Source organism: Acomys russatus, chromosome 7, assembly GCF_903995435.1.
Source record: "Acomys russatus chromosome 7, mAcoRus1.1, whole genome shotgun sequence".
NCBI lineage: Eukaryota > Metazoa > Chordata > Mammalia > Rodentia > Muridae > Acomys > Acomys russatus.
Genome location: NC_067143.1, coordinates 6,683,459 through 6,700,706, shown reverse-complemented (window position 1 = coordinate 6,700,706; position 17,248 = coordinate 6,683,459). Strand labels below are relative to the sequence as shown.

The 17,248-nt window shown below is 49.1% G+C and overlaps 1 protein-coding gene across 1 annotated transcript in view; it reads left to right on the top strand.

The window, feature by feature from the left end:
* The first annotated feature begins 873 nt into the window (after positions 1–873).
* Positions 874–17,248, top strand: part of Sergef (secretion regulating guanine nucleotide exchange factor) — a 212,949-nt gene continuing 196,574 nt past the window's right edge. The window contains 5 exon segments of the mRNA XM_051148598.1: positions 874–978; positions 5,222–5,357; positions 7,853–8,008; positions 10,570–10,664; positions 16,866–16,926. Coding sequence (XP_051004555.1) covers positions 919–978; positions 5,222–5,357; positions 7,853–8,008; positions 10,570–10,664; positions 16,866–16,926 — 508 coding nt within the window. The 5' untranslated portion in view covers positions 874–918.

Genomic DNA, 17,248 nt, shown 5'->3' with positions numbered 1-17,248 from the left:
CACCCACCTTCTCAAAGTGCAACAGTCCGGGGGAGAAAAGACCAGGGAACTGCCCTCAGAAGGTTCGGCAGACAGCAACAGTCAACGTATATAGTGAGCATATATGGACAGGATTAGAAAGTAGCTTCCCTGAGACACTTGACAAAGTCAGGGCCCAGGAGCACCTGTCTGCAGAGGGGCCAGAGCTATGAACGCAGATCATCGCCTTAAATGTGACTCGATCCTCCCCCGCCTTCCAGATTCCGAATTCCATTTTCCCAGTACGCACCGGTACATTTAACTCCCACCAACATTATGACAACGTTGATAAAAAGCCATATTACATGAACATCTATCTTGGATGAGAATTACCCATACTGGTGATCAGAATTAGGGTAGGCAGTGCGGAGGGAGAGCGGGTAGGGAGAACGCAGTGGCACAACAGACAATTGCTAGCCCTAGCTGTGTCACCAGGGGTGGGTTCCCGCCGTGGGCCAGCCGTAGAAGGAGACCATCGCCATCCAAGACTCTCAGGTTCCCAAAACGCACAGCGAAGCTGGACCCTTTACACCCTCAGGCTCAGCTTCCTTCCCCACCACGTAGTGACATCCCTGTCAGGTCAGCCTCTGGGCAGCGCGGGACACGTGGCAAGCTCTCGGGATTACTGAGCACGGTGCGGGTTCAGTAAGGCTCTGCGGGATGTGTTCACTAGAGGCTGCAAGGTGCGCTCCGACAGTGCTTTGGCAGCCTTCCTGCGCGCCCTGGGAAGGACTGTCCCCAGCTACACCTTGCTCCGGGCCCATTGGCCCCGCCCAGTGCCTAAATTTTACCTTGTTTGGGTCCCGCGGGGCTCGCCCAGTTCCCGGCATCGCCCCGCCCCCTGGTCTCCGAGGCCCCGCCCCGCGCCAGCCCTCCCGGAAGCACCGGCGGAGCAAGTGCATGGCGCTGGAGTCGTACGCCACGGAGGCTGTCTCCGCGGCCTCCGCGCTCTTCGCCTGGGTACGTGGCTCCGCCCCCGGCCTCGGGCAGCTTCGAAGGGGGCGCGGAGACCCGGGAGCGCCCGGCGTCTGCGTGGGTGGCGGGGAAGCTGGGAAGCGGAGGCCCTAGTTACGGTCGTGGGTTGGAACACCCTGGGGCTGCCGCAGGGAGGCGAGGGTGCGGAGAGAGGGGTCTCTGCGCGGTGGCTGAGTGGCCAGTTGTGGCATGAGGACCCGAGGGACTGAGGCACTTCGGGAGGACCCTACCTCCAAGGCAGAGCGTCCGTTCTGGGAAAGCTTTTGGCTGCTAGACCGCCTGGGAAGACAGCATGGAGGCTGCACAGAGAGAGGATCGCTTGGTCCCAGGGTTCGTGGGGCCACCTGTGTCGTGGGACCTTCCTGTTGACTGGAGGATGGAAGGCTCCTTTCCAGCGCCATCAGCCTGGCGAGCGTCCTGTGGATGTGAGGCCTGTGGAATGTGGCTGCGCGCGCGGCGCGGCGCAGACCCTGCGTTTTTGCTGTTACTATGCAGTGACCAGATCTTATCTTTTCTGGGGGCGTGAGAGTCTGGACTGGTTAGGGTTGCCTCTGTGCATTGAGAGAACCGTGGTCATCCATACGTGTGACGGAGAGGAAGATTTACGCCTACGATTGTGGGGAGGGGGCATGCGTGGCAGCAAGCTTCTGCTGGCTGCTGCAGTTCTTAGTATTTAAATATCAGAATTGTAATGCATGCACGATTTGTTAACGGCAGTCTCCTTGGCAATGGCGGAGGTGTGCTGAGAGTGAGTACTGAGCCAGAGGTGTTCACATTGTCTCTCTTTTTTGTGCCTGGCATCTTGTAGACCTCAGGGAAATATTTGTTGCCTAGAGAATGAATGAATGAATACGTATGTGCACAGCCATGTATTAATGTTTGGGAAATAGATGTAAGGGGATTCCAGTACCTGTGCTTAGAGGAGACCATAACACCTGTGTTTCTGCCAAAATGTAGTCTTTATCTACATGCCAATCACTTGTTGAGTGTAAGGCTGTGAGAAAGGAGAGCGCGGCGGTATGGCCTTCCTGGCTCAGCTCCTTGAGGTAGTGCTTGAGCTGGGGGTGGGCTGTGTTGCTGTCTGTCATTTTCCAACCGGGAGACCGCTGTCTTTTGGGACAGAGGAAAAACATCGGACAGCAAAGGCCTTCCAGATGTAGCCTGGAATGGACAGAGACCGAAACAGGGCTGGACCTGACTTGACTAGTGTGCTTGGAGGCCTGCTGGGGTACTCTACCTGCTGCGTAGTCAGGGTGCAGGTGACTTCCGCTGCCGTGACAGGACACCACGGGCTGGCTTCTTAACTGATAGAAATGTATTTTCTCATAGTGCTGGAGGCTGCAAGTCTAAGAGTAAAGTGTGGGCACTTTTGGTTTCTCTGAGGCCTCAGATGGTTGTTTCTTTGTGCTTCAGCATCCTTTGGTATCTTAGGAAGAGCCTAGACAGTGTGGATTAGGTCCCCACCCTTATGGTCTCATCATTTACCCTTAATGGCTTCTTTAAAGCTCGTGTCTCCAAATACAGTTGTATAATGATATGTCAGAGGTTAGGGCTTCAACATAGACATTTTAGAGGAACACAGGTCATCCTCTCACAAGGTGTGTGTGTGTGTGTGTGTGTGTGTGTGTGTGTGCACGTGCACTGTGTCTGGATCCTTTGTAAAGAAGGAAGATATACAGTTGCCATAGGGTATATTAAAATTTCCTCTAACAGCTTTATCCTGGGTTTAGGGCTCTTGCTGCGCTACAGAAATTGGCACATAGTGCGAACCTGGGATTGCTCCAGCCTGGCTTCCCCATCAGGTGTTCAGCAGCCGGCAAACCTGTGAATGGGGCAGCGGGATTGGAAAGAAACCCCAGCCTATACTCTGAGTGTTGCGTTTGCCTTTCCAGGAAGGAGAGACTTGTTCCTGACACCCACACTCGGGGGCCAGTGCAGTTCCAGGGTTAGGAGAAGAGCTGTGAGCCAGACCGAGTCCCTGCTTTCATGGTGGTGACTTTCTAGGAGAGGAGGTGGACCAGTCAAGTAAGCAAGGCACACTGTGGAATGACACAAGAGAAGAGGCATAAAGCGATGGAGGCGAGAAACAGGCTAGAGCCGCCCTTCCCACCCTTCCTAACGCTGCAGCCCTTTCATATAGCTCCTCATGTTGTAGTGACCCCTCCCCCCAACCATAAAAGTATTTTTGTTGCTGCCTCATAACCCTGATTTTGCTACGGTGATGAATCGTAATGTGAACATTTTTGGAGACAGAGGTTTGCCAAAGGGGTTGCAACCCGCATTTTGAGAACCACTGGTCTGGAGTCACACGGCTTAACCTCTGGGCTGGATCCCCACACATTCTTATGTTCTTGGGGACACAGTGAGGTCTAATGAAAGGAGCAGACTTCTAACTTGCTTACCCAAATGTGCGACTGGATCATTAGAGCCTCCCCGGGCCTCAGTTTCCTTTTTCTGTAAAACGAATGCCAATCAATGTTCCTTCGTTGTGAGGATTAAAGGCGCCTGTCTTGTATGCAGAGAAGGACTTAGTTGGAGCAGTATTGTTCCTGAGCCCTCTTGACCTGTGACCCCCGCCCCTCCCAAAGCTTTTTCTCCATCTTGGAACCTTGCAGCTCAAGGTGGCTGAAAGTACCCAACAGGTGCGGTGGATTTTGTTAAGTGTGTGCTTTGCATTCTTGCCTTGGTTGTTTCTGTTTGTTTGTTTTTTGAGGTAGAGTTTCTCTGTGTAACCCTGGCTACCCCGGAACTCACTCTGTAGACCAGGCTGGCCTCCGCGCCACTGTGGTTATTTTAAATCACACGCTCTCATTCATGTGTCCTAAGAAAATGTCTTTTAAGTGGCTTTACCACTCACCATCAAAAGAACCAGATTGGGAGTAGATACTCGAAGAGATAAAACTTTCAGAAGTATTAAGAAGACTCACCTTGTGGGTTCACGGTTCCTCTTGTTCTACTTAACCAACAAGCTCTGAAAGCCTGGGCCATACTGGGCAGAAGGCTCTTTAAAGTGTCTGTCCACTACTGTGTTTGTGCTTTTGGTCCCAGAGAGGTTCCTGTTTCACCTCATGGCCATCACCCGAGTCTTTACTGCATCTTTGTGATGTATGCTTGTATATATGCTGAATTCTTTTCTGGGTCTCTTTGGGTAACCTAGCTGCAAGGATTTCAGCTTAGAGACTCCCCGCCCTCCACGCCTCCCCGCCACCCTGGGGTGCTGGGGATTGAACCTAGCAACTGGACCATGCTAGGCAAGCACTTTCTTCCTATGCCACACCCCTAGACCTGTTCTCTGTGTGGACTTGATGATGTACATCTACCCAGGGATCTGAATTTTGGAGTTGTCAGATGCTGTACTTGAAAAGGCCCTTTAGAGACCACTACCTAGGTCTTGTACTGGACAGATGAAATGATGCTTCCTGTTAGGGATGTAGCGTCCTTAGCTAACTGAATAAATACAGTCATTGCCTGCTTCCCAGTGAGGATGGGGAGGGGAGCAAAACTAATTCCAGAGTGTTCCCTGTTAACTTTTCCCCCACCCCCACTCCCACCCCTAGTTTTTTTTTTTTTTTTTTCCCAGCTTTCCCAGATAGTCAGCTTTTCTCAGAGGGGAATCCCCGGACTGACTCCCAGAGGCACTTTAGTCTTGGTTGGTTTATATTGTCCACGTGACACAACATACGACCACCTGGGAAGAGGAGTGTCAATTGAAGGCCTCAATCAGATCGGTCCATCTTGATTGACGATGGATGTGGAAGGTCCAGTCCACTCACGTGGCACCATCTCTAAGCTAACGGGCCTGGGCTGTATAAGGAAGTTAGCAGAGAGGACCAGAGAGTGAGTCGCAGGTAGCATTCTTCATGGCTTCTGCTCGAATACCCACCCTGACTTCTCTCAGTGATGGGCTTTGACCTGGAAGTGTAAGCTGAGATGAACCCTTCCCTTCCCTCAGTCGGTTTTGGTTTCTTATCCTCCCAGAAACACAAAAGAAACTAGAGCCAAGGTTGTGTACCTGAAAGGAAAGGTGAGACACATGGTGGTGGATGCCAAGGACTGCTCTGAAATAGAAGTCACGGTGCTCACAGGTGGGGCGGGGCTTTCAACACAGATTGTACAAGACAGCCTCCTAAGAACGGGTGTGTGTCTGAGAGCCGTGTCGGGGTAGGAAGACGGATGGATGCTGATGCTGACGGTTGGGCTTCTCATCGGTGTTGTATCTTATCCCTAGGGTGCAAATAGCTATGGGCAACTTGGCTTTGGCCATAAGGAAGATGTGTTTCTGCCCCAGCGACTGAGTGACTTCTGTAAACCTGGGTGTATCAAGAGTGTCACAGGAGGAGGGGGCCATTCTGCAGCGGTCACAGGTAATTGTCTTCACAAATAGCCACTCCCTTTTGGATTGAGATATTTTCTCCTTGGATGTTACCTTGCCACCCTTTAGTCTTCTGTAGTTCTCAGAGAGCACTTGTGTGTGTGTGTGTGTGTGTGTGTGAAAGGGCCGAATAACTATTAAGGGAATTGTAACTTGTCAGAGCTTGAACTTGTGAGTTCTTTTGAGGTCCTTCTCTGTACCTTGTTACACAAATAAGGCTCAGAGGACAAAGGCTTAAGGGTACAAGACAAATTGGTGGACGGGTTACAACCTGTTTAAGTTTGCATTAGAAGCTGTAAAAGGAACTTTTATTTGCCTGCTTCAGTTGTTGTCTCAGAAGCTTATTGTCTCTGTCTGCTAACTTAGGCCTAGGCCTGGAAGCTTCTAGCCTCTTCACAATCTAACCTAGGTCTAGAATGTTTTCAGATTCTAAGACTTACTGCTTAATGAGCTCACCCTTACTTGTTCTTACTGAGCTCTGGGCTGGCTAGTTCAACTCAGCTCTTCTGGCTCGAACTCTTCTCCCAGCTGACTTATTCAATGTGGTTTCTCCCTGAATTGCTCTGCTTGGCCTCAGACAACTCAAGCAATTTGCTCTAATCTTCTGGCTCCTTCTCATTCTCTGGCTCATTCAGTCTTCACCTGAGCTCCCTCTCTCTCTGCAACCTGTCTTTTTATTATTGTCCCAGTAAAACTGCCTGGAACTCTCCCTCTCTCTCTCTCTGCATTGTCCCCTTAAGTAACTTCCCTTGCCTCTGTGTTCTTGTGAGAGTTGGGTGTATCCTATTGTGTCAGGTCATTCTCTGACTTGTCACTTTTTCTGCCACTCAATTAAATATCACTTTCAAACTTGGGTGCTTCCTTCTACAAACTAACTTTGCCTTTATTTTTGGCATTAAAGGCATGTACCACTGTGCCTGGATCTAAGCCTTTAAAAAAATATATTTTATTAATTTATTCATATTACATCTCAATTGTTATCCCATCCCTTGTATCTTTCCATTCCTCCCTCCCTCCCATTTCTCCTTACTCCCCTCCCCTCTGACTGTGACTGAGGGGGACCTCCTCACCCTGTATATACTCATAGGGTATTAAGTCTCTAACCCTTTTTTAACCTGAAATTTTCTCTATACCAGGCTGGCCTTGAACTCAGATCCGCTTGCCTCTGTCTCTTGCATTAAAAGCCTGTTTGTATTCCAGCTGGATCACAGGGACCTAGAAGGTCTTTGGATGTGATCTCTTGCCAAAGCAGCCATGTTCTGAGTTAAAATTCCTCTACATAAAGTCTCTGCAACCAGGTGAAATATCCCTTGAGGTCAAGAACCTTCCTTGCCCTTAATTTTCTGTCCTCGTGCTCAGAGGGCACCCAGGTTCCGCACATGCTTCAGTTTAGCAAAGGACGGTTACGAACGGGAGCTGTGGCGTCAAACTCCCCTCCCTGGGCTCAGATGCCCGTTCTGTGGTTCGTTAGCCCCATGGCTTTGGCAGATAATCTCCCTTACCACAGCGTTCCACTTTTAGGTCTGTCACAGTGATAAAATGCCCTGCCAAAAGCATCTGAGGGGAGAGGGGTCTGCATTGCATTATTGCAGGGAGTCAAGGCAGGAGCTTGAGGCGCCACCTCCACAGTGAAGAGCAGAGAGCAATAAAGGCAACCTTGCCTGCTTGCTGCCCGTTCTCAGCCAGCTCTCCTCACTCTAGCACAGCGAGGGCCCATCCCATGAAGTGGTGCTGCCCACACTCAGATTGGGGGTACCCATCTCAGTCAGTAATCAAGGTAATCCACAGACATATTCGTAAACCTGATCTCAATAACTTCTCACTAGGACCCTCCCTCCAGGTGACTCCAAGTTTGGTAGGAAAAGACAACCAGCTTGCTCAATTTCCTCTTCACCTGCCCCATGGGCGTAAGAACAGCAGATAAACTCAGGGCATTTTCAGGGCTCTATTGGGGCTTTCACAGGTCTTTAGTGTTCATGTCTTCATGGATTCCTCCCTCCCTTTGTAAAGATATGATAAAAATTATACAGCTGAACTAATACAAAAGTAACTGTACTCAAGGATGGAGTTTATATTGTATATGAATTATTGTTACATTAAAATCACCTTAAAACAATCTAGCCATTCCTATGGGCCTTTGAAAATATTATGGGTCCTACACACGTGTGGAAAGAGCTCATGTGTTGGGCTATTGGAACAGCTCCTGCCACATTCTAAGTATTGAGTTGGTGTTGGTTTTCTTGGGACAGTAGATGCTCAATTTGGTGATTAATTGGCACCTGTTACAAAGCTGAGAGTGTCCAATTTGAGGCCCTTGGCCTTGTGCCTTTGATCCTAGAACACATTAGTGTACAGCAGGTAATATAACATTAACATGGACAAGAAGCCTTTTCTCTGTGGCTCCGAATAACTCAGGGTACCTCTCTCTTACTTTGGCAGTCGAGACTCTCCCTGTGCATGCTGACAGGGAACTTTCTGTTTTTGCAGACGGAGGAGGCCTCTTTGTCTGTGGCCTGAATAAGGATGGGCAGCTGGGGCTTGGTCACACAGAGGAAGTCCTGTGCTTCACCCTCTGCAAGCCTCTCCGTGGTTGTCCCATCCGACAGGTGGCCTGCGGCTGGGATTTCACCATCATGCTCACAGGTAGGTTCCCTCGTGGGTAAATATCGCCACCAAGGCCTTGGGTCATAGTAGTGCGGTGTGGGGCCCTGATTAAATAAAAACTTCTGTGCTTTTAAAGAACAACACTCCCCCAAACATACCCCCCTTAAGAACCCCCCAAAAAACAAAAATCCAGAACAAACCAAACCCCACAAGTGTTCTCTATGGCCATGTATGGAAATCGTTGCAAGGAGAATTTTAGCCACAAGAGAGATCAGGATAGAATACGTTTGTCAGAGCCTTGGGCGTGGACTAGATCTTGTGAGGCGCTCGTTTCTAGTCCCCAAAGTTCATGGAAAGTTGTGTTCCTGGTCTCGCTGGCCAGGAGGGCCATTAAGGGTTATTATGGCTAATGTGCTAAGTGTGTTACTTAGAGTCTTTTGCTGTGATGAAACACCATGACCCAAGGCAACCTGGAGAGGAAAGGGTGTGCTTGGCTTTGGCTTCCACATCACTGTTCATCACCAAAGGTGACCAGGCCAGGAACTGAAGCAGGCCAGGAACCTGGGATCAGGTGCTGATGCCGAGGCCATGGAGGGGTGCTGCTTGCTGGCTGGCTCAGCCTGCTTCCTTACAGAAATCAGCACCACCAGCCTAGAGACGGCACCACCCACAGTGGGTTGGGCCTTCCCCTTTGAGAACTGATTAAGAACATGCCTAATAGGTGGATCTTAAGGGCATTTTTCTCAATTCGGGTTACTTGACTCGCTTGTGTCAAGTTGATGTAAAACTAGCCAGCCCTCGTCTGCTGTGAAGTGAAGTCGTGTAGGTGCGGGAGAGAGGCCTTTCACACCACTCACCCTCCTAGTCTCCACCCTGTTTTTATTTTTATTATTTATTTATTTATTTTTTCTTTTAGTCGGGGAGGTTGCAAGGAAGGAGGGCAGATATGAAGGGATGGCGAGTTGAGTGGGATTGCGGTACGTGATGTGATGATTCACAAAGAATCAACAATAAATAAGTAAATAAATGAATGAATGAATACACAAATAAATAAATACCAGCCAGCACCAGGTAATTATGAGGGAGCGGGATTTCCCAGCAGTAGGGGCAGCTCTTTCCCCCTGAGGGGCTTCCACGGTGGTGACATTGCTGAGGATGAAACCCAGGGCCTCATGTGCACCGGGCATGGGCCCTACCACTGGGTTATCTCCTTACCGCCTTCTTAAAAAGGCATGGTCTCTGTGAAGACAGGTGGTGCGACGTGGCTAGGATAATTCTCTTGGAAGCAGATGGCATTGCTACTCAGTCTACTGATTTCTCTGTTCAGCTTTGTCCTTGCTAGCTGGCCAGTGTGGGCTTAAAGGACCATCTGCAGCTCCTGCCTGTTAGTGGATTCCTAGATGGGTAGTGAAAGTCCCAATCTTTATTTTATTTTGTTTTATTTTTTTTAAAGATTTATTTATTTATTACCTATACAGTATTCTGCCTGCATGTAGGCCAGAAGACAGCACCAGATCTCATTATAGATGGTTGTGAGCCACCGTGTGGTTGCTAGGAATTGAACTTTGGACCTTTGGAAGAATAGTCAGTTCTGTTCTGAGCCATCTCTCCAGCCCCTAGTCCCAAGCTTTTTTTTTTCACATGGCCTTCTCCAGAGGTCCCTGTGTCTGCCACCTTCATCGTATTTGCTACACCACGGGATCCCTGATTGCTCCTGCTCCAGAATAGCTCGTCATCTGTCTCATGAACCATTGTCCTGTTTTTTAGTCCTTCTCAGCCGTTAGCATTTTTCTTCTGCAGAGGAGTTCCACGTATGTCCGGTTGGACAGCAATGATCAGACTCCAGACTGGCTGGGAAGGCAGCTTGTTGAGCATGTTCCAGTCCCTGGTTAGATTAGCTCTGAAAAAACAAAACAAAACAAAAAACAAAAAAACCCAAACCTTATATAGGAAGTATTTCATTGCTAGCTATCACTTGTGAAATACTTATTATGGGCTATGTAGGGGTCATAAGGGGCGGAAGGAAGCACTGTTTCCCAGCACATTGCAACCAGTTGTGAGAAAGGCACAAAGCAGTCAGAGTCGGACATCAAACTATGAGATATTTATGGGTAAAGGTTAAGTTGGAGGACAGGGCTAATTACGAAGCCAAGTGGGTCTAACATTCTTCTGGTCCGGATTTGCCCTCCAGACTCTACACCTGTCTCACAGGGGAAACTTACTGTATATACCAGGCCACACGTGTCCTGTCCTGTCCCTCAGACTCTTGAGGCAATTGTATGGGGAAGGACAGGGAGGAGAAAGGCCCAGAGCATCAAAGCAAGCAGGGTTTGTTGCATGGAAATGTGGGAAGTGAGGTGGAAACGAGAAGTGGGGAGTAAGTGTTCCCTCCAGTTCCCTCCCTCCAGCCCTAGGCCTGGGGCTAAGGACACGGTGTGGAGGACAAGCCGTGGAGTGCTCAGTCTGGAGGGACATAGAAGGGACATGACAGGAAGGCTTCAGGAGCAGGGTCTCTGCTGCCCCCTTTCATCCCTGCCTCCCCATCGGTCACAGACACATATACCTCCTAGAGTTGTAATCCGAATGCTTGTATTTTGCAGAAAAAGGCCAAGTTCTGTCCTGCGGATCCAATGCCTTCGGCCAGTTAGGCGTGCCGCATGGCCCTCGTAAGTGCTTGGTTCCCCAGGCCGTGGAGGTGAGGACATCACAGTTTTAGCTTGTTCTGTCCTGCTGTTTCTAGGCTCTTCCATTTATCCTTACCCATCTATAATGAAGACTCAGTAGGTTCTTGAGGACCCATGGAGGTATAGAACTTGAGTTGAAAATAAGGTCTTCTGTTTAAAATCAGTTTAAGTGCCAGGCATGGTGGCACATGCATTTAATCCCAGCACTCGGGAGGCAGAGGCAGGTGGATCGCTGTGAGTTCGAGGCCAGCCTGGTCTACAAAGTGAGTCCAGAACAGTCAAGGCTACACAGAGAAACCCTGTCTTGAAAAACCAAAAAAACCAAACCAAACCAAACCAAAACTAAACAAAAAAACAGTTTGAGGGGATGGGTGTTGGGTGGAAAGATCTGTTCTTCATGCGCATTATAAAATGTTATGAGTAAGGACAGTAGAGATGCATCTCCTATATGCATTGTCAAGCATGGGAACTGTGCTACAGACAGGTCCAAACAGATGCGATTTGCCACACGACACTAAGCTCAGGGTCTGGGGAGGTTGCTTATCCCGTAAAGAGCACTTGCTGTGTAATCATGAGCACTTGAGTCTGGCTCTCCAGAATCCATTTAAAGCTGGATGTTGTAGCACAGTTCTGTAATCCCTGTGCTCCAATGAGAAGCTGAGACAGGAGACTGCCTAGAAGCTCCCAGGCCAGCTAGTCTGGCATACAAAGTGGCAAGCAACCAAAGACAGAGACTTGGGTCTAAAACAAAGTGGAAGTGCCTAACCAGCATCTGACGGTGCCCTCTGACTTCACGTTGCGTGTGAAGGTGTATGCCCACGTTTACCTGACATAAACATTTACACAATTCTCCGCACACACATTACACACTCGGCATAAAGACATACACAGATTAGAAAAAGAAGACAGTAGATTAAGCAACTGGTAGTCCAGGACTGTACTGCAGAAATATCATATGACTGAACATTTTATAAAAGTGTCACTTAAAAACAAGTAAAGAGCTGAAATCAATTTTTAAAAATAACAACTTTATTGCGCCTTGGTTCGGATACCATTGAATTCACTCTTTTGAAATGTGTACTTGAGTGTTTTTCAGTGCGTTCTCAGAGGTAGCCACCATTGCTGTTAGCTAATTCTACAACAGCTGCGTCAGGGACAAAAGGAACTCCACACTCAGTAGCAGCGGCTTCCTGTCTTCCCCGCCCCCGGGCCCCGGTGGCCGCTGCTCTGCCCTCTGTGTGGGTTTATGTGTTCTAGCCATTTCGTATAAAGCTAACTGTACAACATGTGGCCGTTTGAATGTCTCCATGCAGCATGTAGTATATGCGTGGAAGTAATCTTAACGACATTGAAAAACCACTTGTTTATTTTTACTTTATGTATACGGATGTTCCATCTGTATGTATGTCTATGTGCACCACGGAGACCAGAAGAAGGCACTGAGACTGGAAATGAGGACATAGACAGACGTGAGCTGCCACGTGGGTGCTGGGAACTGAACCCAGTTCCTCTGGAAGAGCAGCTAGTACTTAACCACTTAGCCATCTCTCCAGCCCCTTGACTTTTTCTTTCTTTCTTTCTTTTTTTATTTTTTTATTTTATTTATATATATTTTTTATTAATTTATTCTTGTTACATCTCAATGTTTATCCCATCCCTTGTATCCTCCCATTCTCCCCCCCCCCCCATTTTCCCATTATTCCCCTCCCCTATGACTGTTCCTGAGGGGGATTACCTCCCCCTGTGTATTCTCATAGGGTATCAAGTCTCTTCTTGGCAACCTGCTGTCCTTCCTCTGAGTGCCACCAGGTCTCCCCCTCCAGGGGACATGGTCAAATGTGAGGCACCAGAGTACGTGAGAAAGTCATATCACACTCTCCACTCAACTGTGGAGATTATTCTGACCATTGGCTAGATCTGGGAAGGGGTTTAAAGTTTATGTCCTGTATTGTCCTTGGCTGGTGCCTTAGTTTGAGCGGGACCCCTGGTCCCAAATCTGCCTATCATATTGTTCTACTTGTAGGTTTCTAGGACCCTCTGTATCCTTTTATTTTGCTATTCTCCCATGCGTCTCTCATTTAGAGTCTTTTTTAATTTTTTAAATATAGGGTCTCACGTAGCCCAAGTTACCCTCAAACATGTTATGTAACTAAGAGAGGACTTGAGCTTCTGCTTCCCCGGCCTCCGTCTCCCGTGGCTGTGGTAACAGATGCAGCACCCCACCCCACCTAGTCTTAGAAACTTGAAAACTAATGTACTCCCTCCAAGCTACTGTTGTTTATGTAACGCTTCTGAGTGAGGCGTTTCCCACACACCACTTTGTACTGAGGCCCTGAAGGCGCTATGTTTTACTGGCTGCTTTCACTCTAGCCACAAGCAAGCGTTCAGTCCCCAGTTGGAGCAGTGACTGTGGTAGATGGAGGGTGGGAAACGGGACGTTTGGGTTTTTATTTTTTATTTTTTTAAGATTTATTTATTACATATACAGTGTTCTGCTTGCATGTACACCTGCACACCAGATCTCGTTATAGATGGTTGTGAGCCACTATATGGTTGCTGGGAATTGAACTCAGGACCTCTGGAAGAGCAGACAGCGCTCTTAACCACTGAGCCATCTCTCCAGCCCCCGTTTGGGTTTTGTTTAGAGTTCTTTTCACAGCACCCCGCGTTACAGGCCTGTGAGGTCCATGTGTGTTCTGCTTTGCTCTCTATTGCTGGGATTGGCATCATGATCAAAAGCAGCTCAGGGGAGGAGAGGGCTGATTTCATCTTACAACTCCCACGTCACACTTCATCACCGAGGGAGGCTAAGGTAAAAGCTTAGGGCAGGGGCCTGCTGTGAGGAGGCAGAGACGCAGGGAGCAATGCTTACTGGCTTGCTCCCGGCTTCATGTTCTTTCACCTCCCAGGACCCACTGCGCAGGAGTGGCTCTGCTCACAGTGGGCGGGGCTCTCCCACGTCATCGTTAATCAACAAAATGTTAAGCTGGGCACGGTGGCGCACGCCTGTAATCCCAGCACTCGGGGAGACAGAGGCAGGTGGATCTCTGTGAGTTCGAGGCCAGCCTGGTCTACAAAGCAAGTCCAGGACAGCCAGGGCTACACACAGAGAAACCCTGTCTCAAAAAAACAAAACAAAAAGAAAAGGAAATGTCCCACAGACTTGCCTACAGGCCACTCTTGTGGAGGGCATTTTCTCAACTGTGGTTCGCTTTTCCCATATGACCCTAGGTTGTGTCAAGGGGGGGAGGGAAAGCATAATATTGTAAGTGGTCCTGATAGGGATAGGAAAATTTTTAGGAAATGAATTTTACTGCCTCAACTTCTACTGCCCTCCCCCCTCTTCTAATCCTTAAATTGATTAGGAGTGGGAGATGCGTTTTCACTGGAGAGTTTGGGTCTCTTCTGTCATCTTATGGAGTTCAGTTGCTGCCCTGTGGCCTGTTATTTGGGGGTGATGGTTCTCAAGGCCTTCACACAAGTCTAGTTCTACAGAGCTCTGGGTCCCCACTGTAACTCCCAGGTGCAAATAGGTGGCCTTGTAAGAACCTACATATGTTATAATTAATTTCACTTAATTATAGTTGATATAATTAAAGACATCAGGGAGGAACAATGGCTAAAATATGCTGGATGACAGAGTCAGAGACAAAGACCACTCCAATGGGCTGTCTCCTGTATAGCAAGGGGGAGACGTCTAGCAGAGTAAGAAGTGACAGAGGCACTTGTGAGTGGCAGCTGACATGCACGGGCATTGGATTTAGGTTAGTGAGGTGGTTAAAACCCATCTTAGCACCCGGGAGATTTATAATTTAGTGGCACATGATAAATATGTGCAGGGTCGGTGTCATGCCAGAATTATGATAGACGTTCATGTAGCCCCATGGAAGAAGAACTGGACGCCTGCCTGGCACGAAGCTTAGCTAACTCTTAGGGTTGAGCTGAGTTTACCTGGCTTGGGATAGGACAACGCAGAACAGAAGAACATTCCAGGTCAAAGGAACAGTGTGGACAAGTGTGTGGAAGCATAGACAAGAGGGTTTGGGATGTTGCCAGCAGGTGGTCAGGATGGGATATGAGGAAAAGGTAGACGTACCAGGGTGGGGTGGGATTCATGGCAGTAGAATAGTACACAAGGTAAGAACACACAGAGATGGGCCTGGCCCACTGCTTATTTTTAGAAATACAAAGGAAGACAGGAAAGAAGGTGAGTTTAAGGAGCCATCTGCACAAACCGTATTAGCGGCCAGATTTTATTTTCTCCAAGGGTGATGGGACTGAGGACTCCACTGTCACAAGTACAGTCTCTTTGTGCTGGTCAGACTGCATGTGTGTTGGTGCGCAGGCTGTGGGCATAATGGCCAGTAAGACTCACCCTCCGCGAGGGACTGAGGGCCAAGGATGTAACTCGTGTGTGGGGGGGTTGTTTGTGCAGCGTCCAGGAAGTCTTGCCTTTAACCCCTAGCATAAACTGGACATGGTGGTGCCTGCATTTAATGCCAGCACTTGGTGAGGTGAAGGCAGGAGGATCAGAAGTTCAGAGTTACCCTTGGCTACACAGTGATTTTTGAGGCAGTCCACCTTGAGCTAGATGAGGCCACAGGGGGAGGAGGAGCTAGGACGTATCCGGAGGATTTGCTGCAACTGGGCTATCTGTCTAAAGAGTGCATTAGTCATCTGCGGTATGTGCCAGCAGCTAAGGCCAGCGGCGTCCCTTCTCTTTTGAGGGCCAGGAATGGGACCTCTGAGCTGGTCTTTCAAGAAAGTAGCAGTGAAGACACAGCCAGCTCTGGACACAACCTCCTGGGCTAGACTGGGACACAGACCCATAGCCAAGCTCTTGCTCTGTGGGCCTCTGCGCAACTCTTCAGACCTGGCAGCTGGCTCCCTTAAGGGGAGGCCTCGTTAGAAGTGTGTCACTAAGTCCAGCCCACACAGGGGAGGGAATCAAGCACTGCGACTTGAAGGGAACAGTATCAAAGAATCGGAGGACCTATTTTTAAAACTGCCACAAGATGTATTAGAGAGGACATGACAACTGTCTTCAAATATTTGGAAAGCGTTGTCAGAAGCTAAAGGCAGCTGGGTTTTGGCTCCACCTAAAGAGATACGTGGGGATGTGCAGGGTCGGAGCAGGCGCCTAGGGAGGTGGAGAAGCCCTGTGTTTCAGGAGGCGGGTGCTGGGAGGGCCTGGGTGATGACCACTTAAGGAAGAGCTTCTGACCTTGGGTAGGGATGGGACTGGGTCAGGAGGGACGGCGGCAGCCCTTGCATTTTAAGTCTTACTGGAGCACAGCCATGCTTTCTCATATGTAGCTGTTTGATGTTACAGAGCTGAGCTGCGTGGCGGGAACCATATGGTATTTGGCTGTTTTTTAGGAAATGTTTACTAACTATTGGAATGGATGACTTTGGAGGTCTCCTCCCCCCACTACCCTTGAGAGGTAGTACAGTGTGGTGCTATGCTCTGATAAACTTTTTAAAGGTTATTTTACAGGGCTGGGGAGATGGCTCAATGGTAAGAGTGCCTGTTATACAAGCATGAAAAATCAGATTTGGATCTCTAGAACTCACGCCGCCGCCGCCGCCACCACCACCACCACCACCACCACCAGTCAAGCAGCAGGGGCTAGAGAAATGACTCCTCAGTTGTTAAGAGCACATGTTGCTCTTGCTGAGGATCAGCATTCATGTTATAGCTCACATCTATTTGTAGCCCCAAGTTCCTTGGGCTCTGCTGTCCTCTGCTGACCGTCACAGGCCACCAGGCATGCATGTGTGCACACACATATGTGCAGGAAGAACAGTCGTACACAGAAAGTAAAATAAATATTTGTGGAAGCTAGGTATGGCTGTGTATGCCTGTAAGTCCAGCACTGAGGGAGGTCGACAGCTGCCCAGTCTAGCTGAAATGGCGGACCTCCAGTTCAGTGAGAGACCCTGCCTCAGGGCAATAAGGTGACGGATATAGTGCAAAAGAGCCAGTGTCTTCCTTTGGTCTCCATGTGTACCTACACACACACACACACACACACACACACACACACACACACACACACACTTTCATCTAGCCACAGATATAGAAGCATTTATGGGTGAGCGTGTTGGGTGCGGGGTCGCCTCAGGATGCACTGGGTTTGTACAAAGTGAGTTACAGGGCATTTTGTAGATGGCTGGTTCTGAGACTAAATCTTGCTCTTCTCTTTGGACAGTGCCTGAGAGAGGAGGTTGTTTGCGTCGCTGCTGGACTGAGGCATGCATTAGCCACTACAGGTGACCACTCAGCCTTTCCTTCCCAAGTGAGCCCATTCTGAGCAATAGAGGGGCAGGAGAAAACTTGGTAAGGGGTGTTGGGAAGGTAGCTCTGACTGAAAGGAGAGGCCATGAAGTCCAGGTCACGGGTGAGTCTTGAGCCAGGGCAGGAAGGAAGTGAGCTGGCTGGCTGGCTCTTTTTATTGCATACATGCTGCTGGGTTTTTCATAATCTGATTCCCTCGTTCAGTCCTCACAGCCAAGGAGTGGCGTGAATGAACGCCTTTTAAAAGCTCTATCAAGAGCTTGTGGAAGCACCTGCGAGTGAGGCACGCCGCTCGAG